The 25,984-nt window shown below is 38.1% G+C and overlaps 2 protein-coding genes across 3 annotated transcripts in view; both read right to left on the reverse strand.

The window, feature by feature from the left end:
- PRPS2 (phosphoribosyl pyrophosphate synthetase 2) overlaps window positions 1–15,799 on the reverse strand; it is a 64,394-nt gene extending 48,595 nt beyond the window's left edge. The window contains exon 1 of the mRNA XM_080376902.1: window positions 12,141–15,799. The gene's annotated coding sequence lies outside the window, so the exon portion shown is untranslated. The remainder of the gene's footprint in view (window positions 1–12,140) is intronic.
- A 7,880-nt stretch (window positions 15,800–23,679) lies between these two features.
- FRMPD4 (FERM and PDZ domain containing 4) overlaps window positions 23,680–25,984 on the reverse strand; it is a 300,851-nt gene continuing 298,546 nt past the window's right edge. The window contains exon 17 of one of the 2 annotated variants that reach the window (XM_080376879.1): window positions 23,680–25,616. In XM_080376879.1, coding sequence (XP_080233005.1) covers window positions 24,265–25,616 — 1,352 coding nt within the window. In that variant the 3' untranslated portion in view covers window positions 23,680–24,264. Of the gene's footprint in view, window positions 25,622–25,984 lie in introns of both variants that reach the window. The other variant, XM_080376880.1, reaches the window with a different exon arrangement.

Raw genomic sequence — 25,984 nt, forward strand, 5'->3', positions numbered from 1 at the left:
GTTTCTCCAAGAAAAAAGTTTGAGGGGGTGTCAGTAGGACAGATGTCTGTCTTGTTCTTTGTGTTGTGGCCTTTTTTTTTTTTTTTTTTTTTTGGTCATTCTGGTCATAATTATACCAAAGGAAGAAACAAAATCCCCAGAATCTCAGGAGGAAGAGGATGTGTGCTTTCAAAGGTCAGAATGAAACAATTTTCACAAAATAGTATTTTTAAGAGTAACACTAACAGCAGAAAAATTCAACGTGATGGAACTGACAGTTCTAAAAGACGAAATCGTGAAGGACATTGATTTGCCTTTCTTGGCCAGGTGTGAGGCCAACTACTGAATTGTCTGCACTTCCCAGGCTCAGAGAGCAGTGCAGTCTCTCAGAGAATGTGCGCTAAGATGTTTTTACTGTATAAATTCACAGCAGAGATGCTCTGCTGATGTATTAAATGATCACCACAGCTTTTATACCTGTATGGATTTTACAGTAGATTGAGAACTTTAATGAAAGAAAGCATGAATCATGCAAAATAATTTCAATCTAATTTCCCTTTAGGTGTTACAGGCAGTAATTCTTACTGATGTTTAATTTTAAAAAAATTATTAGATTAACAGCATTAATAAAATGTTAGTCATTAATGTTTCCCCCTAATCCTGCAGAGAATAACTAACAACTCATCAATGCTTCAGGCTTCTGTGATTTCATCCAGTCTCACAGACTTAATGGATGTGATTAAATTATTTTATGCAGAGTAAACATTTGCAATGTTTCTCTTCTTGCTCCTGTCCCAACCTAAGCAAATAAACTGACTGCCAGCATCAGTCTCATGCTTCTCATGTGAAACCTACTGTGAACTTTCAAAGCCTAGTACTGTAAGAGAGAACCTGATGTACTTCTAAATAAATTCACAGATTAATTTGCTTAATAGCTTTGAACAATTAAGGTTACAGCCCCAGTCATTTGTCTACAAAGTATTCTGTGGGAAATTAAATGTAACTAGAAGAAAATTATTCTTCCCGTTTTCATTCCCATTGCTTAAAATGTCTCTCCAGAATAAAATATTTTCCCCACATCCATTTTCACTACATAACTAGTTTTTCTTTCCTGGAATTTGAAGCGAGTTTTCAGGAAATAAAATTACAACATTTATAGGTTCTACTTTTGTAATAAAAGGCTGGATTTCTAGAATGAGGAAATAATGCAGCACAACTGAATGTGGACTGGCTGCAGAACTATTTATTTAACATTGCTTTCCTTCACATGCATCTCCTCTGGCATTGCCAAATCCCTTATGAGACTTCAGTTTTGATATCTATGCACCAACTGAAAATTTCCTTTAAAGGATTATTAAAAGTCTTTACCTATCAATCCTTAAAATCCTTAAAATCCCTCCAATTTGTTATGTTTAAATAAATTATTCAAGATCATACAGTCAGTCAGTGGCAAAATCAGGAATGGACACCAACAGTATTTGAGGGTTTGGCTTCCTATCCTAGTATCTCAGATAACAAGCTCCTGCCATGTGCATACACTCGCTCTCTTCCCTTGTATGCCACTGCACAACTTTAAAATAATTAACATTTGACCTTTCTGGAGAAAGCTGGACAGCAGGTTATTAAAGAACCTGTTTCGAGACTACCCCTAATGTATGAGAGACACACTTTTAGCGTTTGATATTTGCTCAGATCCAATTTTTACTCAGAATATTTTGAATTCCATTAACTGCTTCCAAGTCAGATGGTGGTAAAGGCAACATTTTCACTGTTACAAAATATGAGCATTTCCTCAGTTCTTAAGCAAAAATGTTTACACTTTGTAACTTGAAATTTGTCATGTAATTATTGCCATACAATACAATGCAGATTCAACTGAGATTTGAATGTCAAGTGAATTTGTGAAAACTATATACCACAATTCTCAGCAGCTTTTCAAACTTCAGATATGACATAGTACATTCATCGCTGGAGACACGCTTAACAGAGATGGCAGGATTAAAGGTGAAGCGGTGCACTTCTGTAATCAATAGCAGAGTTTCCAAAGGGCCTGGGCTCTCTGCTTTCTGCTTCTGTTGGTGCTGTAAAATGCTAATTTTGATAACATAGGTGAGATGGCAGAAACTTGCCTGCAGCTGCAGCACAGGGATACACTGGGGTCAAAATTTTTCTTGTTGAGTTTTTCGGAAGGACAGTTGTTTCTTACACTCAGGTCAACCACCAGAAAGGCCTCATGAAAGTAATGAGAAAGCTGGGGCCTGGTGCTAATTGATGATGCCTGTCCTAAACCTCTTGCTGCTTACAATGACTTTCTGTACACATTCTCTTATATTAGGCTATGAATAAATTTGCTAAAATAGGCCTGTCCTACCTAATCAGGCTAGGAATCAGAGCATGTGACAAGAATAAAATCTTCCTTTTTGCAGAGTTATTTGTTCTAAGGTTTGTTTTTTTTTTTTCTCTTGTTAACTCAGTTCCCAGTTGGTGACCTTCAGCGGTTACAAAATACAGATGGTAGCAAGAGTAACCAGGACAATTGCCTTTGCTAGCCAGGCAGTTTCAACACTTTATATACAAACAATCTCTAAACTGCTGTCATTCAGGGTGTCCCTCAAAATCATGGGTCAATGGAGCTGATGCAAACTGTGGCATTCTCATAATCAGCAGTTGTTATGTGATGGGCAATGTTGGGGCTCCACAGTTTTCCCTGGCTACCTGAGACTTAAACAGAATTCAGAATGTTTCTCTTGACCAAGAAATGCATTTAGGGCCAGATTTTTTGCCATCCATGTCTCTCCTTTTGCAATACCAGTCAATATTAGCAAAAGTGTTAAGCTTCTACATGTTAAAAAAAGTAGGTAGTTTTCCCTATCTGGAATTCACTCTCAAATGCCATTTTTGAAAAGGTTACTCCAACAATTTTGAACTTTTAGGACATACACTGAAGATGATGTTTCTCTGTGCTTTCATTTAAGTGGGACTTAACTAAATTTTTTGTTTGTTTTCTTTCCTTGGGGATGAGAATATGCTACCACTTTTATTCTCTGTTGGGTCCCTGATTTTCGCACCTGTCAGAGAGCATAGATTGGGGCAGGTCATCCAAAGAACAGGGCTTTAAATAGCAGCACCGAGGACAGAGTGGACGGAAATACTTTTCAAGTGTTAAGATATGTCTAAAGAACCAAACTAACGAGAACAGTAAAGATCTTACACCTGAAAAGTCTGGACTTAGACAAATGCTCTCCATCTAATTGAGTTTATACAGCTGAAAAGGAACATTCAGGGAAAGCAAGTGTGGTAGATCTGGGGTCAGGGGAGGCAAACAGTTGTGTTATGAAGCTGCTGATGTTTGCACTAAATCAGGTTCAGTGAGCAAGATACTACGAAGGTTGAAAAGAAGTATTTCCATGAGCACGCTAGCACTGAGTGGAGCAGGACAATACTGGACTGTGTCTCACAGAGAGGGAAAACTCTTGGTAGGTAATTGCTGGAAAGCCAAGAGTACTTTCTTTTGGCCACAACATCCACTACTAAAGACCTGTGATGAAGTGTTTAGGAGAGCTAATGACGGATGCCACTTCTGACTAAAATATTAAAGAATGGCTGGAGAGTACTTAGTGGTTTTCTACTGAAATGGGCCTTATGAACTTATGCCAAGGCACTTAAAAATAGGACCTGAAATGCTGCTAGAAAAATGAGAACTGACAGAGATGAGGCACTGAAATCAGAGGACTACACTGAGTTCTTGAAGTCAGTAGAAGTATTCAAGGGTTGCATCTAACTATGTTTAAGTCCATGTAACTTCAGGACTTAACATCAAATATGTAATGTAAGCTGAATACAGGAAGGAGCACGTGTACAATGGCCTGCAACAACACAGAAAATTTACACATTAATCCTGCTTTTTTTTTCCATTTTGTTTGATTTTTATGCTTTCTCTCCTTTTTAAATCATTCAGTAAAATTTCTGCGGTTAAATGTAATAGATTTTTCGCTTGTCTTCCTAGATCTGAAAATTCTCCAAAACCTGAGCTGCAGACAAAGATTTCAAGATGTGCCCATTCAAATAAAGCTGGGCTATAAAGCAAAGAAATTCCCGCAAATGAGAAGCAATCTTCAATTAGTGGTAGGATTCATCTCATCAACATTTACACATTTACAAAATAGAAGTCTATAACTGCACTAGCCTCCCTGAGCCCTTACACAGCTCCTGTTCAGAGTCAGCAGAGAAACCCTCCAGTATTTCTTGGGCACAAATAATCTGGCTCTTTTTGACATCTTAATTAGGATGAGAGGAGTGCTGCTGCAGGATCATCCCTTGTCTTTCTGTTGCTTATAAAATGAAGGTAAAATGATTTTTATCTCAATTTTTTTTCATAAATGCCATCCTGAGCGTTAATGCAAAAACATCATAACTGGAATTGTCTGCAAATAAACAGATGTAACAACCAACTCTCCTTGCCTTTCATTGTGCTGAAAGATACATCCATGAATTTAGAATGAGGCTTTTTTGGTCCAGAAGTAGCAGTAGAATAAGTAACAAAATGAATAAACAGAGTCAGTTCATCCCACATTTTCAAAGATAAATTCAGTTAAAATAATCTGTATCAAACTTTTATATTTTATTGTGAGATTCAGAGGCTTATATTAAATATTTGCTTTCCACTTCATCTCCATTTAGGCTGATACAAAACAGATGCTAAAATCTGCTTCTGAACAGCTATGGGCTTGGAGAAAGTTCATATCTGCCTGTCACACTCATAATTTGCATGCACAATACTTTTCCTAGGATTTTCTTTAAGTTATTTCTGTGCTTTTTCTCTTGATTGTTCTAGCTCTTGGAAGAAAGATAAATATGCCCCTTCTGATTTGCTTGTTTAACCTGATAAGGGCTAGTAAGATTAATTTTCCTTTCATACATTTGCTAATAAGGAGACATTAGCAATCAGAAGATATTCCCATTAAGCATTTGATTTACACCGGATAGAGATGTAGCATTACATTTCTTTAGCAGTATTTGGTCTTGTTCAACAGATCTTAATGAAGGATTGATTTTGATGCCATCTTTGATGAATACATGAACAAAAAGATTAAGTCCTTATGTAAAGCTTATCTGAGACACTGAAAATAATTGAAAAGCTTAAGGTGGCATACTGAGACAGGTCTACTCTAATGTAACCAAGCCACCAAAAATACCAGACTGTCAATATGGCTATCAAGTATTGATTGAGTGTTGCACAGAACAAACAGAGGTGAATATTTGTTTCAAAATTAATTAGGATATATTCCAGAATGATCAGTTGTTCTCCCTCACACTTTGTACATACTCAAGAGATCTCAATAAAGCCACAACATACATCTAATAAGTGTAGATGCTGTTGCTTACATGATAACCCGTTCAAACTGGGGCAGCATCTACTCTTCCTGAGTGGCTTTAGCCAATGTGGAGTAAGAAAAGACCACTAAAGTGGCACGAGAATTTCACTTTAGATTTTTGAGTCTTTTAAGAACGTTATCTCTATCTTCTAATCTTCTCTCATGAGATATTTTCTTATATAACTAAAATCAAAATTATTTTAAAACATTACTTCTCTTAGTTACTGTATGCTTTTTGTTAAAAGTCATCTCATTATTTAATTATAAAACCTGAAAATATCAGAGATAAGATCTATTAGCCACTTTGAGTTAATTTTCCTGCTATAGTAAGAAATCTTGACAAAACTAAATTTGCAAGTTTTTTATCTATAACGATTTCTTTGCCATGTACTGTGACTTAAAAAATTCTCCTCCTCACCAAATTCTCCTACTCACCTGATGGGGTTTTACATTTTGAGTGTGATATTGCAGCAATCCATTAAGGTGAGCTACATACAGAGAAAATAATGACAGTGGAGCATAAACGGTTTCCTTTGCTGTGAACCGAATAGGTCTAATCTAGCATGGCAGCAGTAAAACAAATATTTAAGTAAAGAATCAACTTTTCCTTTTACTTTCCATTTGAAATGTTTCTTTCTCTTTCTCCTTCCCTTCTTCAGTCTAATGGACCTACACAATTACTGAGACTGGAGAATAGCACACCTTTGATATCACAGTCTTGGAAAAACATGTTTGCAACTATATGCACACACATGCACTTTGGAAATCCATGCAAATATCTATTTATTTTTACATTAAAGAGTATAGAATATTTCAAGTTGGATACAAGGCAATTTACTTCTTCCTGATTTTTTCTGTTGGTGATTTTATATTTTGTATTATCTTTCATTCCTCCCATTTCCATTTCATTTCTTCTCTTGCTCTAAATAAAAGTGCAGAAAAGAGAAAAATGTCTGTACTCAGATATTTAATTTCACTTTGATTGCCACTTTCAATTCTGGAACACTTGAGGTCATATTAAAAATATTTCTAAACAACTGCACTGTTTCTCTTCTCCCTGACATACACACACACACACCCAGCCAGGTTGAAATCTAAAGATAGTAGGCTGATTGTAACAAGAAGCTATCTAGCTTTTATATTACATGACCTAGCAGACAAAAAGGAAACAAATTTTTCATTTAATGCTTTGAAACATTCCTTGCTTAAATGCACAACTGTAAGAGTGTGACTTTTCTTGCATAGAATTATCACCACACAGCTTCTACCCAGTTTCACTTTGTCAGGTATTTAACGTATAAGGGAACTAAAATTAGGAGTTTGTCTATGAAAATCAAATAAAAGACTTGGTATTACAGTAAAATAACTTGATTTCTCCTGGTGAAATCAGAAACCTTTTAATGATAAGAAAGGAGGGGGAAAAAAAAAGTATTGCCTCTCTTCAAAGATATTTTTTTTCCGAGAATCATGATCCAGCAGCCCATGCTGCCTGGTGACATATTGTAATACAGCAGAGGTTTTGAAGTTCCCTAGATCCTTCAATCTGAACACATTGGCTGTCCCTGCTTGTACTCATACCCTAGCCTCAGTTCACACCTTTTCATGAAAAAAAGGCATGAATTTTTATGTAATAATGAAATAATTTCTAGTCACTTTCTTTCCCACCCTGCTGCTTGGGAAATGGGATGTTTTACTTGGATGAGTCACAGAATGCAATGCTGCAAAGTGGTTCCAACGGCACTGGGTTCTCATGCTAAAGTCTGAACCTCTCATCCTACTTTTTAGTTTTGTCTGCTGTCCCAGCGTTTCATCTGCTGGAAAAAAAAGTCATCTTTGTATTCAATATTTCTGCTTTGCCATGACTGGCACACACACTGAGGCTCCTAGTCTGTGCTATTTTTAAGAATGAAAGGTGACAACAGCTTTCTTTGCTAGTACAATGTTAATCTTTTTCCACTTCCTTTGGGAACTCACTCCTTGGGATTTCAATATCTTCTAATCTATGTCACCATTCCTCCCCTGTCTTTGCTTGCTCAACTGGGCTTTGACACATTTCAGGCAAAGTCCAGTTCTTTGGGAACTGCCTAAATTCTGCATCTTTGTTTTGCTTTGAAACACTGAAATGGCTTGAAAGCTACTCATGTATGTCTGATGGGGTTTTGGTTTGTGAGCTTCATTGTTCTGTTTCTTTGCTGTTTGTGAAACAGAAATGTCTCCAGCTTAAAAATACTATCAATATTACTCTGATGACAACTTTCATCTCTCGTTATGTGACTTTCTCGTTTGACCTAACACAGCTGTTTGGCGTGCCTGTTGTAAAGGCACGCTGAATTTCAGATAATCGCAGAACATTTGCCCTTTCTTCACACAGCTCCAGATGCCCATCCCTTATAATAAGATCTTTTCTACAGTCTGGTGAGATGTTCTGGAAGTTCAGCCCAGCCTTAATTTAAGACCCAGTCAAATAAAATCTCCCAAGAAAAAATCTTCCAGATAAAACCTTCCAAGTCAAAAATAATACAAAAAGATAAAAATAATGTAAATATGAACACTGGCTACAAACATTTACCAGGCTGTTAACTGAAAGTCCTCATATACTCTGTGAACTGTTCTACAAGGATGCATGAAAGCTCTGGGCTTTTGGGAACAACAGCACCTCTGAGTTAATAGTGACAGATTCTTTCAGTCTGTGCACTGGGGGTCTGTACAGAGGCAAAGCCCTGCACCTGGGGAGGAATAACGCAGGTACCAGTAGAGGCCAAGGGACAACTGGCTGGAAGACAGCTTTGTAGAAAAGGTGGTGCTGATAGGTAACAAGTTGAATGTGAACAGCATCCTGGGCTGCATTATCAGGAGTGTGGCCAGCAAGCCAAGGCAAGAGTCTCCCTCCTCCTCTCCTCAGCACTTCGGAGACCCCTTCTGGGGTGATGTGCAGAGCTTTGAACTCCCTGGTACAGGAAAGACACTGACATGCTGGAGTGCATCCAGCGGAGAGCCACCAGGGTGGTTAGACGGCCAGCACACACGATGGAAAGGGAGAGGGTGAGAGAACTGCGCTGGTCCGGCTCAAAGACGACAGAGAGATATGCCTGCTGTCTCCAGCCACCTGCTGGGAGATGACAGAGATGGTGGAGCCAGAGTCTTTTCAAAGGTGCACAATGATAGGAGGAGAAGCAATGGATACAAGCTGGAATGCGGGGAAATCTGATTAGAGACAGGAAAACTTATTTCACCTTGGGGTGGTCCAACACTGAAACAGGTTGCCCGGAGAGGCTGTGAAATCTTTGTCCTTGGAGATACTAAAAAATCAGCTGGTCCCAGAACAACTTGACCTTTCAAGCTGAATGATGCTGGGACTCTATCTCAGATACTGTGGGAGTATGGCCCTACAACTGAGCTCCTGTATTGCTCTCCTTCATGGGATTCAGAAGGCATAACACCTGTCAGCCCGCAGCATACATAATTCGAGTGATGGTGTCATGTGACTGGGAAAGAATGTCCTCTGACATCCATTGCTTTTTATGCACATTGCTTTCAGCACAGGAATCCTGTGCCTCATTTTCACAGTAGAAAATAATGTTAATTGCTGCTTTTCCTTGTCTTTTTCATCTTTTATTCTACTGCAAGTCTCCAGTGTTTCCAAAATAAGTTTAGAAAAGTATAAAAATATCTTGGTTGGTTAAGTTAAACAATATTGTCCATTCAGTGATACAGCCATGCTGAGAAACATGGATTTCAATTGTAACTCTTCCATTAAGTGAAATTTTCACTCTTCATTTCTTTACACTTTGAACTCACTTATGAGGTACTTTAATATAGATTCCACAACTTTTTATAGCACAGTTGTTTTGTTGTTCTTCCTGCATTTTTTGTGGTGTTTGTTTGGGTGTTTTTTGTTTTTGTGGTTTTTGGTTTTTGTTTGTTTGTTTGTTTTAGAGAGGAAGATCAGGATAAAATTTAGGAAAAAAGCAGATGTCTTTAAGGACTAGAAGTAATAGAAGTGGGATAAATGTGCAGTGTCAACAGATAATGGTAAAAGCCTTAACTGTTGGCACTAATCAATGCCAGAATGATTAGGAGCTACTGATAAGCTGATAATGAAAAATGTAAATGAGATCACATTATGCACATATGAGGTACCGTCAGCAGAGATAGATGACTATCAATGGTGGCCTGATTAAGTAGATTCTGAAGAATCGCCTATATCAAAATGGTAGAAAGAGCTTGTTGAATTCAGCTAAAGAAAACCAGAGGGAACCTGACTATGTGAAGTGGAAAGATGCTGTCAGAGGTTGGAAGAGAACTGTTTAAAAGTCCCCAGTTGCAACAAAGTTAAGTATTATTTTAATCTGGAAATTAAAATGAAGTTTCTAGCTGTGGAAGGAGTGAGGTTGCAGGACAGCTATCCAGGAGGAGCAGTGTGAGTACCACTACAGAACATAAAGAGATTTGTTGGGGTTTTTAACTCTAGAAAAGTTGCTTACAAAAATTAACTAAAAAAGTCAGGGAAGGTCAACGCTTCAAAAGTAAACTCGACTGCCCCTGCAAAATTTATATTTCCCTTTCCCATATGCATGATTTCCACAGCAGTCTTGCTCAATCAGGACATGTGGAAAGAAAAGATACATGAAGATAGTAACCAGACACGGCTGTACAGAATGGGATTTTATGCTTTTCTCCATCAAAGAAGTTCGACATGTTGCTGTTTCTAGGATGGCTCATGGCATTCTCTAGTTTTCCCCTTGAGGAACACAAGAAGTTCAAAAAGTCTTTTTTCCTGATGTAAAACAAATCTCAGTGCCAACACTTCACATTTCACTAAATTAAATGAGCAAATGGGGAAATCTAAACAGACAAGTGGTGGCCATTGTTTTAAATTAAAGGAACAATTATTTACACACAAAGAAATTCTATTATTCAGTATGTATTCCATACAGGCTTATTTCAAATTTGAAAAGAACTATAAGAGGATTTAGGGGTTTGGTTGTGGTTTTTTGTTGTTGGTGGTGGGGTTTTTTTTTGTTGTTGTTGTTGTTATTTGCTGATCATATAAGAATCGCCACTATGCTCTGACTGTCTTTGCAACAGCTCATAAAAACCCCTCTAAATAAATTAAAATTAATTGCATTCTAGGTTTGCAGCCTCTCTCTTTTCTGTTTGCAAAGATATAAATCAAAAGGACACTGTCATTCTCAGCTGCCAGCCAAAACTGAATTTATGCTAGGTTAAGTGTTTGCAGGAACAAGCCTTACAGTAACTTGTACCATAATGACCTGGATGGAGCAAGATTGATGGGGTCCAGCCCTAGAAATGTTGCCACAGCTTGGGAGAATTTGATAACATTAAAATATCTTTAACAATTCTAGATAAATTATTAATAACGAAACAAACAAACTAATGTTTGCTCTTCAGGTCACTCCTACAACATTTTGTGCTTTTATTCTGCAGCACCAAAAGAAGGGACATAAGTTAATTAACAACTGTTTTACTAGAGTCCCACTGACATCACTGATGATGCAAGTTAAAAGTAAAGAGTGAATGTGTCTGGACTGCTTTTGATGTGGTACTTTTCTGGATTACTGGCAGAATGTTTTAAAACCACCAAAATGTACTTTGCTCTGTCAACAAACAGCTTTTAAAGAAGTTTAACCTTCAGGTAGTTACCATACTTGGCCATTTTGAATGGAAAAAGATATTTAGCGGAAGCTGTGAATATGCAACATGAGTAGTTTTGTGGAAACTGATGTGCTCCTGAATAATAAATGTAAACAAACAGCTGTTACAATCCCGTAAATGGCCCATCTGAGACTGTGAGATTCATTTGTACAAAACTTCAGCCTTTGAATCAGAATGTAAGGAATACACAAAGGTTTTGTGAACCTCTGCCAAATTATCAACATATGTTCCAAGCAAAAACATGGCATTTGCCTAAGAAAAGGGAAATAGTCTTTTGACTTCTATAAAACTATGACATTATTCCTGAAATAATGTTTTACATTTTCCATCTGCCTTTTTTCTACTATTTATTACTCTTTTATTTAATAATACTGATCTGTAATTTACTTGATCAGGGATTTAGAAATACGAGAAAAGATATAGTTAGAAATCCTGCCTATTCTAAATTCTGCAAAATACAATTTATGTCATTTCTATACAAATTCTAATGAGGATTCAGAAAGTTCTATTGTAAAACTGTGACTAAGTATGAAGTGCTGTTAATCACTCCTATTTAAGTTTGGTGCTAAAACCTAAACACTCATCTTCAGGCTATGAAAACTCATTTTTTTCCAGCACTGATGATATGCAATGCTTAGGGAGGCAAGTGTGTTGTATGTGTACAAGGAGCTCTGGCAGACGGTGCTGGGGCTCACACAGAGAGACTGAGAAGGCTGGTACATTGCAACTTGAATGAGTATAGGCATGACAGTGACAAAATAAAATCAACACCAAGTTGTGAAGTATTATCAAAGTTATTCATCCATTGCTCAATTATGCTTTTCAGAAGGGCTAATGACATACCAGGACATAAAATTACGAAACGAAAACACTAGGAAAATAATGATAGATGTTAAAAAAAAAATATGTAGAAAGCTTCATAGACCTTCAGAATCAATAAGTGTCAATACCCTTATAATTTCCCAGCTGAGTTCTTTCATTTGCTGGCATTAAGAGCATACAACTCTATACATCTACAAGGCAAGCATGAACATTTCAGCTGGTTATCTCAGACTCTCTTAACAATTTATCAAAGATAAATGGGCATTTCCAAAATGTGAATCCACTTACCTGTTTTTGACCGCTGCTTTCAAGTGATGAAGTGATGTTGAGTAGTATCTAGTAGTGCCTGCTTCTCTCCAGTTTGAAGGGAGACCAGCATGGATTCACATTTGAACACCTCCAACAGAAACATCTCCAGCTGTTTAAATTCTAAATTTTTCTTTTTCACTAACCATAGTCCACTAATTATCCAGTAAAATAAATTTTATTTCAAGAACTTTGAATGCATTTAAGCAAGCTCTATTCAGCTCTAGCAACCCAAAGAAAACCTTTAATATTACTAGTTCTGGAACAGTTCCTTACTGTTTGATACTAAATTGACCTGTAGCTTCATTCTAAAGCACCTTTGGTGGAATCCATATTCTGTTTGGAATTGAATCAGCAGAAAAATCAAACAAAAGAAACTAAGTTTAGACTTACTCTGCATGAAAAAATATTAAAAGTGACCACACAAATTTCTCCAATCACAGCAACTCTGGCAAAACTTTCCTATAAATTCTCACAGTGTACTAAAACTTTATAAGCAAAATGTTAGGAAATGTGAGTATGAATAAGGCAAACAATTAGACAAGGAAAAAGTTGGAAAAGCTGGGATAGGTGGTCTAACTGGCTAAATAACATCCACAAACAGATACTGGAAAAAGGTGCACATCACTTGCTTTGAATGCATTTCTTCTGGAGAAACAACGTGATTAATTCTTTAAAAAACGGCACTTCATTGACTCCAAGATGGGAGGCATCATCAATTTGGTGATGATCAGATGTCACCAGCAAAACTGAAGAGTAGATGATCTTGACAAATACTAATTGATCTGAATTAAAATTTCAAACAGCACGGTGTGAAGAAAAATTGGGGGAGGACAGCCATCTTCATGTTCCTAAATTAATCACTGAGACTGAGGTGGTTGTCTAGACTCTCTATATTGTCAACAGGGAGAGAAAAACGCACATCCAGGAGGTGATTTATCCCAGACACCTTTGAATGTGCCTGTAGAGATGCTTCTTTCTCTTCCTGCATTGACTGTAGAGAGTTTTGGGTGATTTATACCTGATATCCAGCGTTTAGATAATTAAAGTCAAACAAGATAAATTCTACCCTGGGGACAGAAAAAATGTTCCACCGTAATTTAGGAGTTCATCAGTTTTAATTGAGAAGAAAGAACTGAGCATAGTAGTAATTTGTAGAATGACTCTAAGCCACCAGTGCACTTCAGGCATGAAAGGCAAATGGGATCCTATGATGTGCCAGACAAGAAATTTTCCATAGATAGAAGTAATAATACCACTATATAAAGATGGGTCAGATCTCACCTGAAATTTGATGTACAAGCATCAGTGACAGAAGAGAACTATTTAAATAAAAGATGTAGTACTAGTACTAGCCTTTTGTCCTTGGCTTTGGTTAGAAATTTAAAACAGGTCCCTAAACCTTACATCAGTAATGTTCTGGAACAGCTTTCTACAAAAAAAAGACCATGAAGTTGCCTATCTGCACCAAGAAAACACAATTAGACTCTGTCAGAAGGCACCTTTCAATCCAAAGGTCCTATGGACATAAGGGGTAAAACAGTGCAAATTATTGTATAAAAAGACTCCCAATGTATTCATGTTTAACCTGCAAAGTACAGATAAGGACATTCAGGAAGAATAATGTAATTTTAAATGAGATTCCTTTTCAACAAGCTTTGCAAAGAAAACTGCATTTTCCTGAATTTCAGAATAAGAAGGGAAGGAGAAATAAAGATTAAAAAATAGCAAATAAAAAAATAAAATAGAGACTACAGCATCTTCAGATGGTGTTTAAATAAGTTGTCACTGGGTAACTCAGTTACACAAATTTCTTTTAACAATTTTTACTCATAATACTACAATTGCTACAGGAGCCCTCAAACCTACACTGACTGTACTAATGTATTGTTTTACATGCAAGAGAAGTTTTCGTGTTGAATCGGTTTTCTTTTTATCATCCAGTAATTAATTTAGTCATTTATGTGTGTCTTTCATATAGCAAGACAGGAGAGAAAAAACATTCAAAACTATTCTTTTTTTAAAATCAGTAAGACTGGCAGGAGGAATTAAGTCAGAAGAACAGCAGCATTGGAAATGACTTTATAAAACTTGAAAAAGGATTTAATTTGCAATCTTACCTTCATGCCACAAGCAGAGCCATGTGGGCCGCACAGTCTCCACAGAGACACTTCACTTGTCCAAGGCTCCTCATGACTTTCTCTGAGTTTTGGTGGAGATCCCTGAACCTTTCCACCAGATGCAACTTTCTCCATGCTGGCAGGAATCTCCACAGAAGCATCCCCAAGGCAAAGGTTGTTTTTTTGTTTTTTTGTTTTTTTCTTTTTTCCAGACATTGTGTTTCACCTGAAGTCAAATCAGTGTAGAAATGAAGCAGCTGAAAGACATACCCTCATTTGTTCTGGTGAATACTTCTCCTTCCTGACTCCTCAAGGAACACACTACTGCCTTGCTCTTGTAGTTCTTCCATATATTTAAATAAGGTTTTCTTTTAGTATTCTGTTTCAGCAATTTAAAGAGAAGATGCGGCAGTAAACATTTTCCTTTTTAGAAGGCAGGATCTACTTTTTAAAGCAAAACCCTGTGAAGCACCATTGATGAGAGACATACTCAATACATCTCTTCCTTAAGACATGCTTTTCAGGTGTAAAAAAGTTAACAATCAAGGGAAGGAAGAATAAAATAGGAAATTACAAGGTCTGGTGAAAAAAAAAAAAAAAGAAGTGTAAACCAAGAAGAATTAAGTATGATTATCTGCAATACATGAAAAAAATTTTGAAATCAGAGTTATAAAAAGACAAAATTGAATCTGATAAACCGCTTGTATTTAAGTGTCTAATCCAGGTAGTGTTCTGTGTAGGTAACTGTTTCAGAGACATTATATTTGTTGAAACTGGACTAAGTTAAAAGGTACGTCTGGCTGCTTCAGGCAGTGATCATTCAGCATTACTAAGGAGAAGGTCATCTGTAAAATTAGCTGTACTACATTTGTGCCTATGTTTTATTTGCTTGTAGAACTGACCTGTAGCAGATGCTCTAAAATAAATATTCAGTGGGGCTGGGAAGCTTTACTGCTTTCCACTGAAACATGCTGACTTTGAGAACTAAGAGAGGAAGCACAAATAGTTTCCTGCTCTTCCTGTAGAAAGCAGTTGAAGATAATCTTGGTAAATAAGCATGGGTTTATGTACTAGGAAAAGTTTGATGTTGGGGCTGTTTTTTATGATGGTTGTCAGCAATTTGGGCAGTCCATGAATATTCAAGAGATATCAGAAATTGCACAGAGGATGAGAGGATGATCAGTCTCAGCAAAACTACAGACCAGGAAATTCTTCAGGCATCCATGACCTCTTCTGCATTGCTGACGCGGGGACAGACTAGATCCTCAGCTGCCTCTGTGGCCATTTCACAGGCAATGGAAAAATCAAAGTAAAACAGGATCCTTTGGCATCTCTTTCAGCATAAAACAGGCCATCTGGAAAATGGGATTCCCATGAGGTAGTGCTACGATCACGTCCTTCCATGGACACTGGAAGACTTCCTGATTTATATTAAGGAACTCAATACTTCTGAAACTAAAGCCTGGAGCACTGGCTGAAACCTTCAGGTTGTCACCATTAACATCTAAATACACTACCTTCAAACTTCAAACTTTATAGCAAATACTGAAAATACTACATACAAACTTACAGTTTAGCACATGAAAAAGAATGTTTTCAAGGATAAAGCCACTGATGACATTTTCTGTTGCCTCATGCTGTCATTTTAAAGGCATAAGCAATATGGAGGAAACTTGCAATACACTGCCAAAAAGGTTTTAGAAGACATCTTTTCTCTCTGAAGAACAATTTGAAAAACACTGTAAAAACTATTGTGTAGCATCTCAGTGTCTCCTATGTCAAATAATAATATAAAAATGTTTTTATATTAACTGTTACCAGTTCTCTGCAGATTCTGTATTAGGGGCAACTATCTTCTTTTTGCCCTTTGCTTATAGTAAGAAACAACAATACTGTTTATTATTATAAGCTTAACTCCATCTTTGTTGACACAGATGGCTATCCCATTATCCTTTAATGGAATTCACAGGTAGAATAGAGAATTGGTATTGGCCTTCAAGAAAGAAACATAACTTACCAGTAATTAGTTGTCTTAAGGAGGCATGGTCTATAAATAAATCAGTTCTGAGGGTACACCTACACCTTATCACTCCAGACTGCAGAGATTTTCCTTTTGCAGTACCATGGAGGATGTATTCACACTGTTGTCATCACCTTTGGCACAACGGCATAAAAAACATAGCATGCTATAAATCATTTTAGTTCTTTCTCAGCCACAGAGGCATTGAAGGAAGCCTGCTAATAGATCTCAGGGTGTCTTCTTTCTTTTTTTTTTACTTTCAAATTAATATCCATATGTTTGTTCACACTGTGCAACTTTGTAATTACCTGCCATAAATTACCTAGCAGAGGTTCTTGATGTCCCTTATGCAAACAGCACTTCTAGATTGACTCTACCAAGTGCTGTGGCAGCTCTTGAGGCAGCTCATCAGAGATGGCACAGTGCCTGGGAAAAGAATGGTAGATACACAGCAGTTCAGTAACTCAACAGTCTCACTGGAGCTGTATACTCAGTTGGAAGTATAAATTCCTAAGTTTTATAGCAAATACTGAAACACCAACCATCCATCTAGATAACCACCGGACCTGTCAGAGATACACACAGTCTGTATGTTCTGAGAAAGCCTGGACTACAAATATAAAGGGAGTTCTTCTGCTATTAAAGATACAAAATAAGGCATGTTTCTTAGAAGCATAAAGGAACACAAAGGAAAACAAATAAACCAAACTGATGTTAAGACACCACCTTCAGCAAACGTGACAGCTGCATCTTAAGAGATGGTCTGTCTTTGAAGAACAAGGTCAAAGAAGGAACCACAGGGATATGAGTTTCTCTCATTTTTCTAACCGAGAAGATGACAACAAAGCAACCACCTTTCTTGCAGGAGAATCTAAGAGAATGTGGAACACCAGATTCAAATTCCTGTAACTCACTTGCCTGGTGGAGGGAAAGATCTCAATAATCTTAAAGCTCAAGGCTGAGATGGATGTTAAATCACCTGTAACTTGTGATTAGGATAGGATAAGGATAAGGAACTTTTAACAAAGAGCTAGACTGCTTCAGTTTGAGCAGGTAACAGAACAGTCTGAACTGATGGGAAGGGAAGACCAACAAACATCAATCCAAAAGCCTAACCTAGTTAATAATATGCATTCCCTTCCATTACTTATAAAGCTGTCTCTGACAAGAGAGAAATAGGAGTCTTGAAAGAGTGACCCATCCTGCATGTGCAGCATGGAGAAAAGCATTTGAACACCAGGATGAACAAAACAGCCCACATTCTGCAATAACAGGTCCAGGAGTAGCAGCAGAAGACTCTTTGAGAAAGGGAGGAGGCCTTGATATTAAAATTCTGCCCCACCATTGCAGTGGGCATCCTTCATCCTGCCTTACCTTGCCTGAAACGGAAACACAGGGCCTGGAGAATATATGCTTTACCACACTATCAGGGAATTGCCCAAGAGGCAGCCCGATTGTGGAACTACTCTCATGAAGGTGTTGAAGACACATGAACAAGTGTTCAAGAAAGAGTTAAATTAGTATTGTGGGACAGAACCTGATCTGTATCAACTGATATATATTCTACTCCTGCTGGATCCACCAGCAGAGCTCAGACAAGACTTTTTGAGAAAGTTGGGGAGGGCCTGGTAGATGAACTACTAATAAATGAATCTAGTTAGCTGTGACCCTCTGCCAAGGGCTAATCAAATTCCAGAAGAAAGAAAGAAAATCTATGCACACCCTCTTCAGGTTAACAAGTTAAAAAAAGGATAGTTAAGTGGTAATGTCCTCTCTTGAGTCAACACCTTTAGATATGATGGAAAGCCTTGCATGCAGTTCAGATGAGGTGGAACTCCATGATACTGATGTGAAGCTTCCAATCCTTTGGCCAGTCCCTGTTTGATCCTGTTGCCCAAACAGAAATTCAAACCCAGAGGGAACACACCTAATGCTACTTCTTGGAAAGGTGGAGACAGTTAAAGCGTTATTCCCCCAATGGAAATCGCCTTGATGTTGCCACCACAAGAGAAAGCTCTCATACTTCAAGGAATAGCAATGCTGACTTAGGGACTACGTCTATGCAGCAATCCCTTAGTCACTTAGATTGAGAGGTTCTGCCTTCATCTTATCATGATGGAAAGGTTCGGGGAAAGTGCCATATTGAGCATAAGTCTTAGGGCAACCATTTCTAGTTGTGTCAGAATGAAAGCCTCCCCCAGTGCCAAGGACGGTGGCAATATTAGCATTTTGCAGTTTTGACCTCACAGATGAGAAGAAGCTTTTGTGGCTTCTCAGGCTGCTATCTAAGCTTCTGACACCCTCCCATTCTCCTTTTAAAAATATGGCAAAGGGATCACAGAGAAGCATGCCTTCTTCTGAGGAGATAAAGGCATCTCTTATACAGGTGACAAGATATAATTCAAATAACAGTGATCAGACAAGGCTAAAAGGTCATCCTGAAAGAAGACACTGATGAAGACTATACGAACAATAAATAACTTGGTTGGCTGATGTGAAAAACTGAAATAGCTCTAGGTAACATCTGTCAAATATAACATGCTGAGAATAAGAGAATATGGTTGCAAGTGCAGGTACCATAAAAAGCAAACATCCCCCAAACTTGAGCAATAAGGTACACATAAACCCAGTACAATGAGACAAACACTTTAAAAAAAGAATTTAGAAGATTTTCTTAGTGGAGCAGGAGATGCAACAGGTTACTCTTCCTTAACTCTGCAGGCGCAGAATAAATAAGTATTTTTTCAGAATCACAAAATGAACTTTAAAACGCAACTAAATATGGCCTATTGCATGAAAATGTGCCGTTAATAGCACAGTCTCTTTTTGGAATAGAAGTGCATTTCAAAATCAACACTGAAAGTTTACATGTTACTGAAGTACAACAGGCTGCTAGGTTACTTTGCCTTCCCTCCCCCGCCATGAAATCAGAGATTTGCTCCCAGATCTTGTGAGCCTAAATTTCCTCTTCCCAGAACCCATTGTTTTAAAGTCTCCAAAGTGTTGTTATTGCCATGAATTTTCACCCATCAGCATCTCCCAAATTCCATCAGCACCGACAGAAAATTTCACCTTGAAAACACCAACAGGAAAATACAATTACCCCTTTGTTTTATCTTTTAAATGGTGAGTGCATCATGCTCTCTATTGCTTTGACCAAATTGAGATCTGAAAACACAGAAGGGCTGTTCCACAGGTAGGGCAGTGGAAGCTTGTGATCATTTTCTTTTTGGGCAGAACAGCTGCTCCTGAACTTTGAGCGGCAAGTTATAAAGACTGGTTAATGTTAGTGCCACATGCTCAGCAATAAGCTACTTGTGACATGCACCAAGTTTTCACTTTGTACCTGTTTAGTGCTTAGTCCAAAGAGGCTCTGGCTTTTAACATCTGCTGCTACAGCAATACAGTTATATACTATTAAGCCAAATTAATCCCTGGTAAAATATGACCAACTTTAACTGGATTTCAGTGCAGTCATAGGGTCTCAGATATAAATTCTCTGACAAAGTTGCTCAGGAGCCCGATTCTCAGCTTCAAATAATGTGCTACAGTGAATATTTCACATCTCTGATGAGCAGTGAGGACATCATGGAACATTCTGGATCTTCCAGCGATCACAAACTGATGGAATTTCAATTAAATAGAAGGAAGAGAAATGTTGGTATGCAGCTTTGTTTCTTAATTTCAGAATGGCAAAATTTGCCAAATGTTATTTTAGAAAATAGCCTGAACTCAGGGACTTAAACATGAAGATGCCAATCATTTTTTCAAGTTAAAAACATCACTAAACATACAGTATATATATATATATATATATATAAATTTATAGAGGTATAATATATTCCAGATGACAATATCTTATTTAGTGTTCTTTACTGACTTAGTGCAAGAAGTAGGTACATCCCGATGACATTTCCTGATGACATGAAGTTGAGACGTACAATTAATGTAGGAGTCAATTAGGATGCCATATAGGAAGACAAGGACACCTTAATGCTGAAGATTAACAGAAATGTTCTAATTCAGTAGCAACTGAAGTGCAAGGTCATATGCTTCAGAATTACTAGCAGTTATTTCTATTACCATCCAGGGATCTCCTTAGCTGGACAGGACAAGCAGAATCATAGAATCGTAAAATAGCTTGGGTTGGAAGGGAATTCTAAAGGTCCTTGTTCTGTTTTGGCTGGGATAGAGTTAATTTTCTTCCTGGTGGCTGGTACAGTACCGTGGTTTTGGGTTTAGTATGAAAATAATGTTGATAACACACTAATGGTTTGGTTGTTGCCAAGTAGTGTTTGTACTAAGTCAAGGACTTTTCTGTTTCCTGTGCTCTGCCAGTGAGCAGGTGCTCAAGAAGCTGGGAGGGAGCAGAGCCAGGACAGCTGACCCCAACAAAGGGACATTCCATACCATCGAACGTCATGCTCAGTTTATAAACCAGGGGGAGTTGGCCAAGAGCCACTGATGGCTGCTCGGGGGACTGGCTGGGCATCAGTCAGTGGCTGGTGACCAGTTGTATTGTGCATCACTTGTCCTTCTTGGGTTTTATTTCTCTTCCTTTTTGTTGTCTCCCTTTTCATTACAATTATTTTAGTTGTTGTTGTTATTATTAATTTTAGTTTAATTATTAAACTGTTCTTATGTCAGTAAAACCCACAGGTTTTACCTTTTACCCAATTTTCCTCCCCGTCCTACAGTGAGGGGGCATGGGAGTGAGTGAGCGGATGCATGGCACTTAGTTGCTGACTGGAGTTAACCCATGACAGTCATCTATTCCAACCCCCTGCAATGAGCAGGGACATCTTCAACTAGACCAGGCTGCTCAGAGCCCCATGCAACCTAACCTTGAATGCTTCCAGGGATGGGGCATCTACCACCTCTTGGGTGACCTGTTCCAGTGTTTTGCTACCCTCATCTTAAAAAATTCTTTCCTTATTTCTTATCTAAATCTACCTTCTTTTAGTTTAAAACCATTACTCTTTGTCCTATCACAACAACACCTACTAAAATATGTGTCCCCAGCCTTCTTATAAGCCCCTTTTAAATATTGAAAGGTTGCAACAATATCTCCCTGGAGCCTAGAAGGAAGATGAAAATACTGACAAAGGATGATCATGACACACCAACCTAATATGCCTGTGAATATATGTGATTCTAGCAGACGGCAGACAAATTATTTCCAGCAGCTGTGCCATTGTACAAAGTCCTGCATATAATTCCGTGTGGAAAGATTACGAATAAGACATTCACATGGTAGTGGATGGGGATATTTAAAATCCTAGGGCAAAGAGAAACTGCCTTATAAGAGACAACTCGGAGAGCTTGGCTACATGATCCTGTTTATCAAAATGGAGACAGGAACATGGTGGTGGTTTATGAAGTCACACCATGGAGTCTAGTAGGGAGTCACCATGCTGGTCAGGGGCTGGAGCACACAATATATGAGGAAAGGGGTAAGGAACTGGTTTTACTCAGCCTGGAGGAGAGAAGGTTTAGGGGAGACTTTATTCCAGCCGACAGCTACCTGAGGGAAGGATACCAGAGAAAAGAGCCTCACTCTTCTAAAGGGTGCACAGTGATACGATGAAAGCCAATGGATATTGTTGGGACATGTAAAATTCTGATTAGACATAAAGAATTTTATTTTTTTAACCATAAAGATTGTCAATTGTAGGAGCAGGTGGCCCAAGAGGTTGTGGGACCTCCATCCTTGCAGGGTGTCCAATACATCTTGAAACACCCTTAGCAACCTGATCTGATAGAGCTGCTCTGTGCAGGGGTTGGACTAGATGAACTCCACAGGTCCATACAACCCAAATTATTCTATGACTCTATGAAACAGCATTAAAAAGGAGAGGAAAAAAAACCACTAGTTAAACCTGAAAATATTGCCATAGCTAAGTTTAGGGAGCTAAATGAGCAGGTTTACAAACAGAAAAGTTCTTAAACACTAAGGACAACAAAAATCTACTTACCTTTGAAATACAATTAGATCAATTTATGAAATGGAGTGGAATGAAAAGGACTGGACTAGCAACTCTGAAAGTGCCACATCCCTATGATCTATGTCAATGCTTAGTTGTGACAATCCTAAACCTATTTTTGAAACTTGGTATTTCCAAATCACTGATGACATTTTTACATAAAGTCACAAAGCAGTCCAGGAAGATGTACCAATACAATTCAGCTTGTTTTTTCCCCAGTATGAAATACTGAAAAACCACAGAGAGAATTTTGCTGGTAGTTGTAGCAAAAGAACAGCGCACACAGTCCCACTCTCTGGGCTGCCAGAATGAGAGCACTGAGTGTGAGCACCACATGGGACAGGCTGTTGTCACCCACCACCAACATAATTCAGCCTGCAGCCTACCTCTGAGCTGCCCTCAAGAGTGAGGCCATGTGCTAAGCTAATTGGTCTCAGAAACCAGGGTTTTCTCCTATGGACAACAGATTAAGCTTCTGATACTGTGTTTTTGAAGATGTTTCTCTGCAACTAGAGGAAAAAACACATCTTGGTTTCAAAGTGAAGTGCATCACTATGCAAGAAAATGTTTCCTTGGCAAAAAATCCATTTTGTTGGTTTAGTCTTTCTAGGTCTGCACAGAAATCTTCACACATGCTTTATGTGAAGGGGTAGGTTATCAAAATAGAGTGGTGATACTCTTTGCATGTGACATTATGAGAAACAGATGAAAATTACCTACATCAGTTTGGAGAATGGTATTCTGCACCGTCCACAAGGGCTGCTGCTCCTGGGTGACTGAAAGGTTTAACAGATGCTCTTGTGAAAGCCTATTTGCCAGGTGAAACAGAGCTTTTGCTTTGGCTGTCTCTTAAGCACAAGACTACATGTTTTCCAGAAAGGTTCAGCTGGGAGAGATTATTCACAAATTGCCTTTGTCATCATTCAGAGAAGAACTGTCTCTAGCTGGAAATATTTCAGAGATATTTATTGTATTCTGAAAACTTCATTTTATTTCTAACTTATGTACAGTTAAACATTCAGAATCATAAAATATGAAGTATAAAATATTTAACAAAATAGATGCAGTTCGTGTTGTTCAGATGCACCATAGATATATGATGAAATAGTAAACAGCATTGGAATTTCCTGACAGTCCTCTCTCTAGTTTACCAGGGAAAGGAGTGTGTAGACCTGCTCTACACATTTCGGTCTGACCAGTATGGCATCAGCCTTTCATTTCAGAGAGAACACCGCCATGACTCTGGTTTCTGTGTCCTCAGCCTTCCACAGCTACCTTCACTATCTAAAATGCCAACACTAAATACACCAGATACCCTCTGAAGTTGGTGTTTTCAATACTTTTTTTTTTTTAAATACAGAATTTCCTAGAAAAGAAGAATCATGTAATTCAGGCCATATGAACAAAAGAGTCATTTATTATATATATATTCTCTAGTAAGCTATAATAGTCTCTTGAATTTTAAATGTCTTTTTGCTATTTTCAATGCTTAAAAATTATAATTTTAAAACATTAAATATTGTGTTATATACATTATGATTTAATTTATTATTTCTAAACATGGAGCATTCTCCAAGTGAAAACTTGGATGTAACAGAAAACAACTTCATTGACATAACAGGCTTTAAAACTTCACCTTATACAACCATAAATTTGACTATATGAAAAATAGCCAAACATCAATTTATTCTTATGTGGGATTTTTTCTGTTTGTTTTTCTGGTCTTGGGGAGAGAGTTCTTTTGGCTTTTTTTTTTTTTTTTTTTTTTTTTTTTTTGTATAAACGGAAGGACAGATCTGGTCGTTACTTTTGTCAGTGTTCAGTATTTGAACTTTTTTTTGATCTCATTCATACTATTTTATATAAAATAACAAAATATACAGAGAAAGCTGAGTTTGTTACATTAGTTCATACACATACAGTAAATAAAAGTTTTTTATGTATGGCTTTGCAAAGGTAGATTATGAAGTGACTTTTGTATTTTATTTGTTTAAAAGCATTTTAAGAGAACGTGTTAGTGTGCTTACAATAGTGGCCATGGTAGTTGAATGTCGAGCCAAGAGTTTAATGCTAGAATCACTGGAGGTCTTGCCTGACACTGCTTCTGCAGCCTTCAGAAGACAAATGTAGTTTATTACAACCTCATCTATCTTAGCTATAATTTCCTGCTGCTGTGTTTCAGAGTTCATGACTTTAACTAAACGCATGCAGGCTTCTGTTAAGCAACAGAGTACTTGAAAGCTGGAAGTCATAGCTAAAAGCATTTCCTCAGGGCTTTTATCAGCCATGGCCATTTTCCTGCAGGCACTTCCCAACTGTCTCGATTCCATAGATAACAGTTGTTTGTACTTAGAAAGTTTAAGGTCATATGTTTCTGGATGTAAATCTTCTCTCTTGCCCATACTTGCTCGGACCAGTGAGAGTAGCTCATTGGCATCCTTTTGTGCTGCAATAAATCCATCAGGCATTGCATATGTCTTCTCTTTCATCACATTTATTCTTGTGATTCGTGCATCGAAGGCCACATCATTGAGATTCACATCAATTTGGCCACCTTGGATGTCAGCACTGCCCTTCTCATGCATGTTGACTGCCTCATCTTGTGGGGGCTCAGCAGCTTTCAGGGACTCCAAGCCTTTCTGCTCATTTTCACTGGAAAATGACTGACCAACTGGTTCTGCGAGCTCACACGGCATCTGTGGTTCGACAAGACATGAGAGCTGATGGCTGTCTTGGTCATCTTCATCATCATTGTCATTGTTTCCTCTGCTTAGGAAACAATAGCTAAAGGGGCCACGACACCTCCAGGTGCTGGTGTCCAGCTTCCGCAAGGGCAATGTTCGACACTGCTTGGAGTCCTTCTGGCTGCTGCCTGTGCCTGAACACCTCTTACTATCCTTCCTGTCAGTGCTGACGTACACACAACTCTGGGAATAACTTTTTGACAGCTTTTTGCCCAGGGGAACTTCCACCCTTCCCTCTGATTTGGGTTCATCCCTGCGGGTGATGTCCAAGCATTTCAAGCTGGCTGTGGCTGCCTTCTTTTCAAACAGCATCTCAATATCCGCAGATCCTCCAACGATGCTGCTGCTGCGTCTCAGCACTTTCCTGTTGTGCGGCATCCTGAGGCTTCCTCCTATCATGTCATATGGCCGTAAACTAACTGTTGCCCCACAAGCCTGATTTACTTTGGGAATGTCACAAGAGTCTTGATTTTGACTTGGCACCTTTGATTCTGATAGCATGGATGATAGCATGATGGAGTCAGCTAGAGGCTGTCTAGGAAAAGCTGTAGGCATGCCTCCTTGTCTTCCCTTTTCAGGCTCTGTGAAAGCTACACTAGGGGTAGTAGAAGAGCAGACAGAATAATTAAGCATCACCCTGATAATATTCAGAGACTGAACTTTTAAATATCTTTAACAGTCAGGACAAAGGGATTCCTAGTCTTTCCCAGTAGTCACCATTCCTCAAAATATTTCATAAAAAAATCACTGCTAGTTCCTTGTGTCTTTTGTATTTCACTAAGATGCCTCTTAAAATCTATCAACAAATTATAACCTATGAATAGTTAATTGCTCATTCCACTACAGCAGACTTACTCAAAAAAAGGAATAGAAAATCATCTATAAAACAGCCTAAATCTTCCCCAGTATATAGATTGCATGCTTTCTATTAACTAATTAGGTGAATTAATTAAAATAC

Source organism: Falco punctatus (genome assembly GCF_963210335.1).
Source record: "Falco punctatus genome assembly, chromosome: 2".
NCBI lineage: Eukaryota > Metazoa > Chordata > Aves > Falconiformes > Falconidae > Falco > Falco punctatus.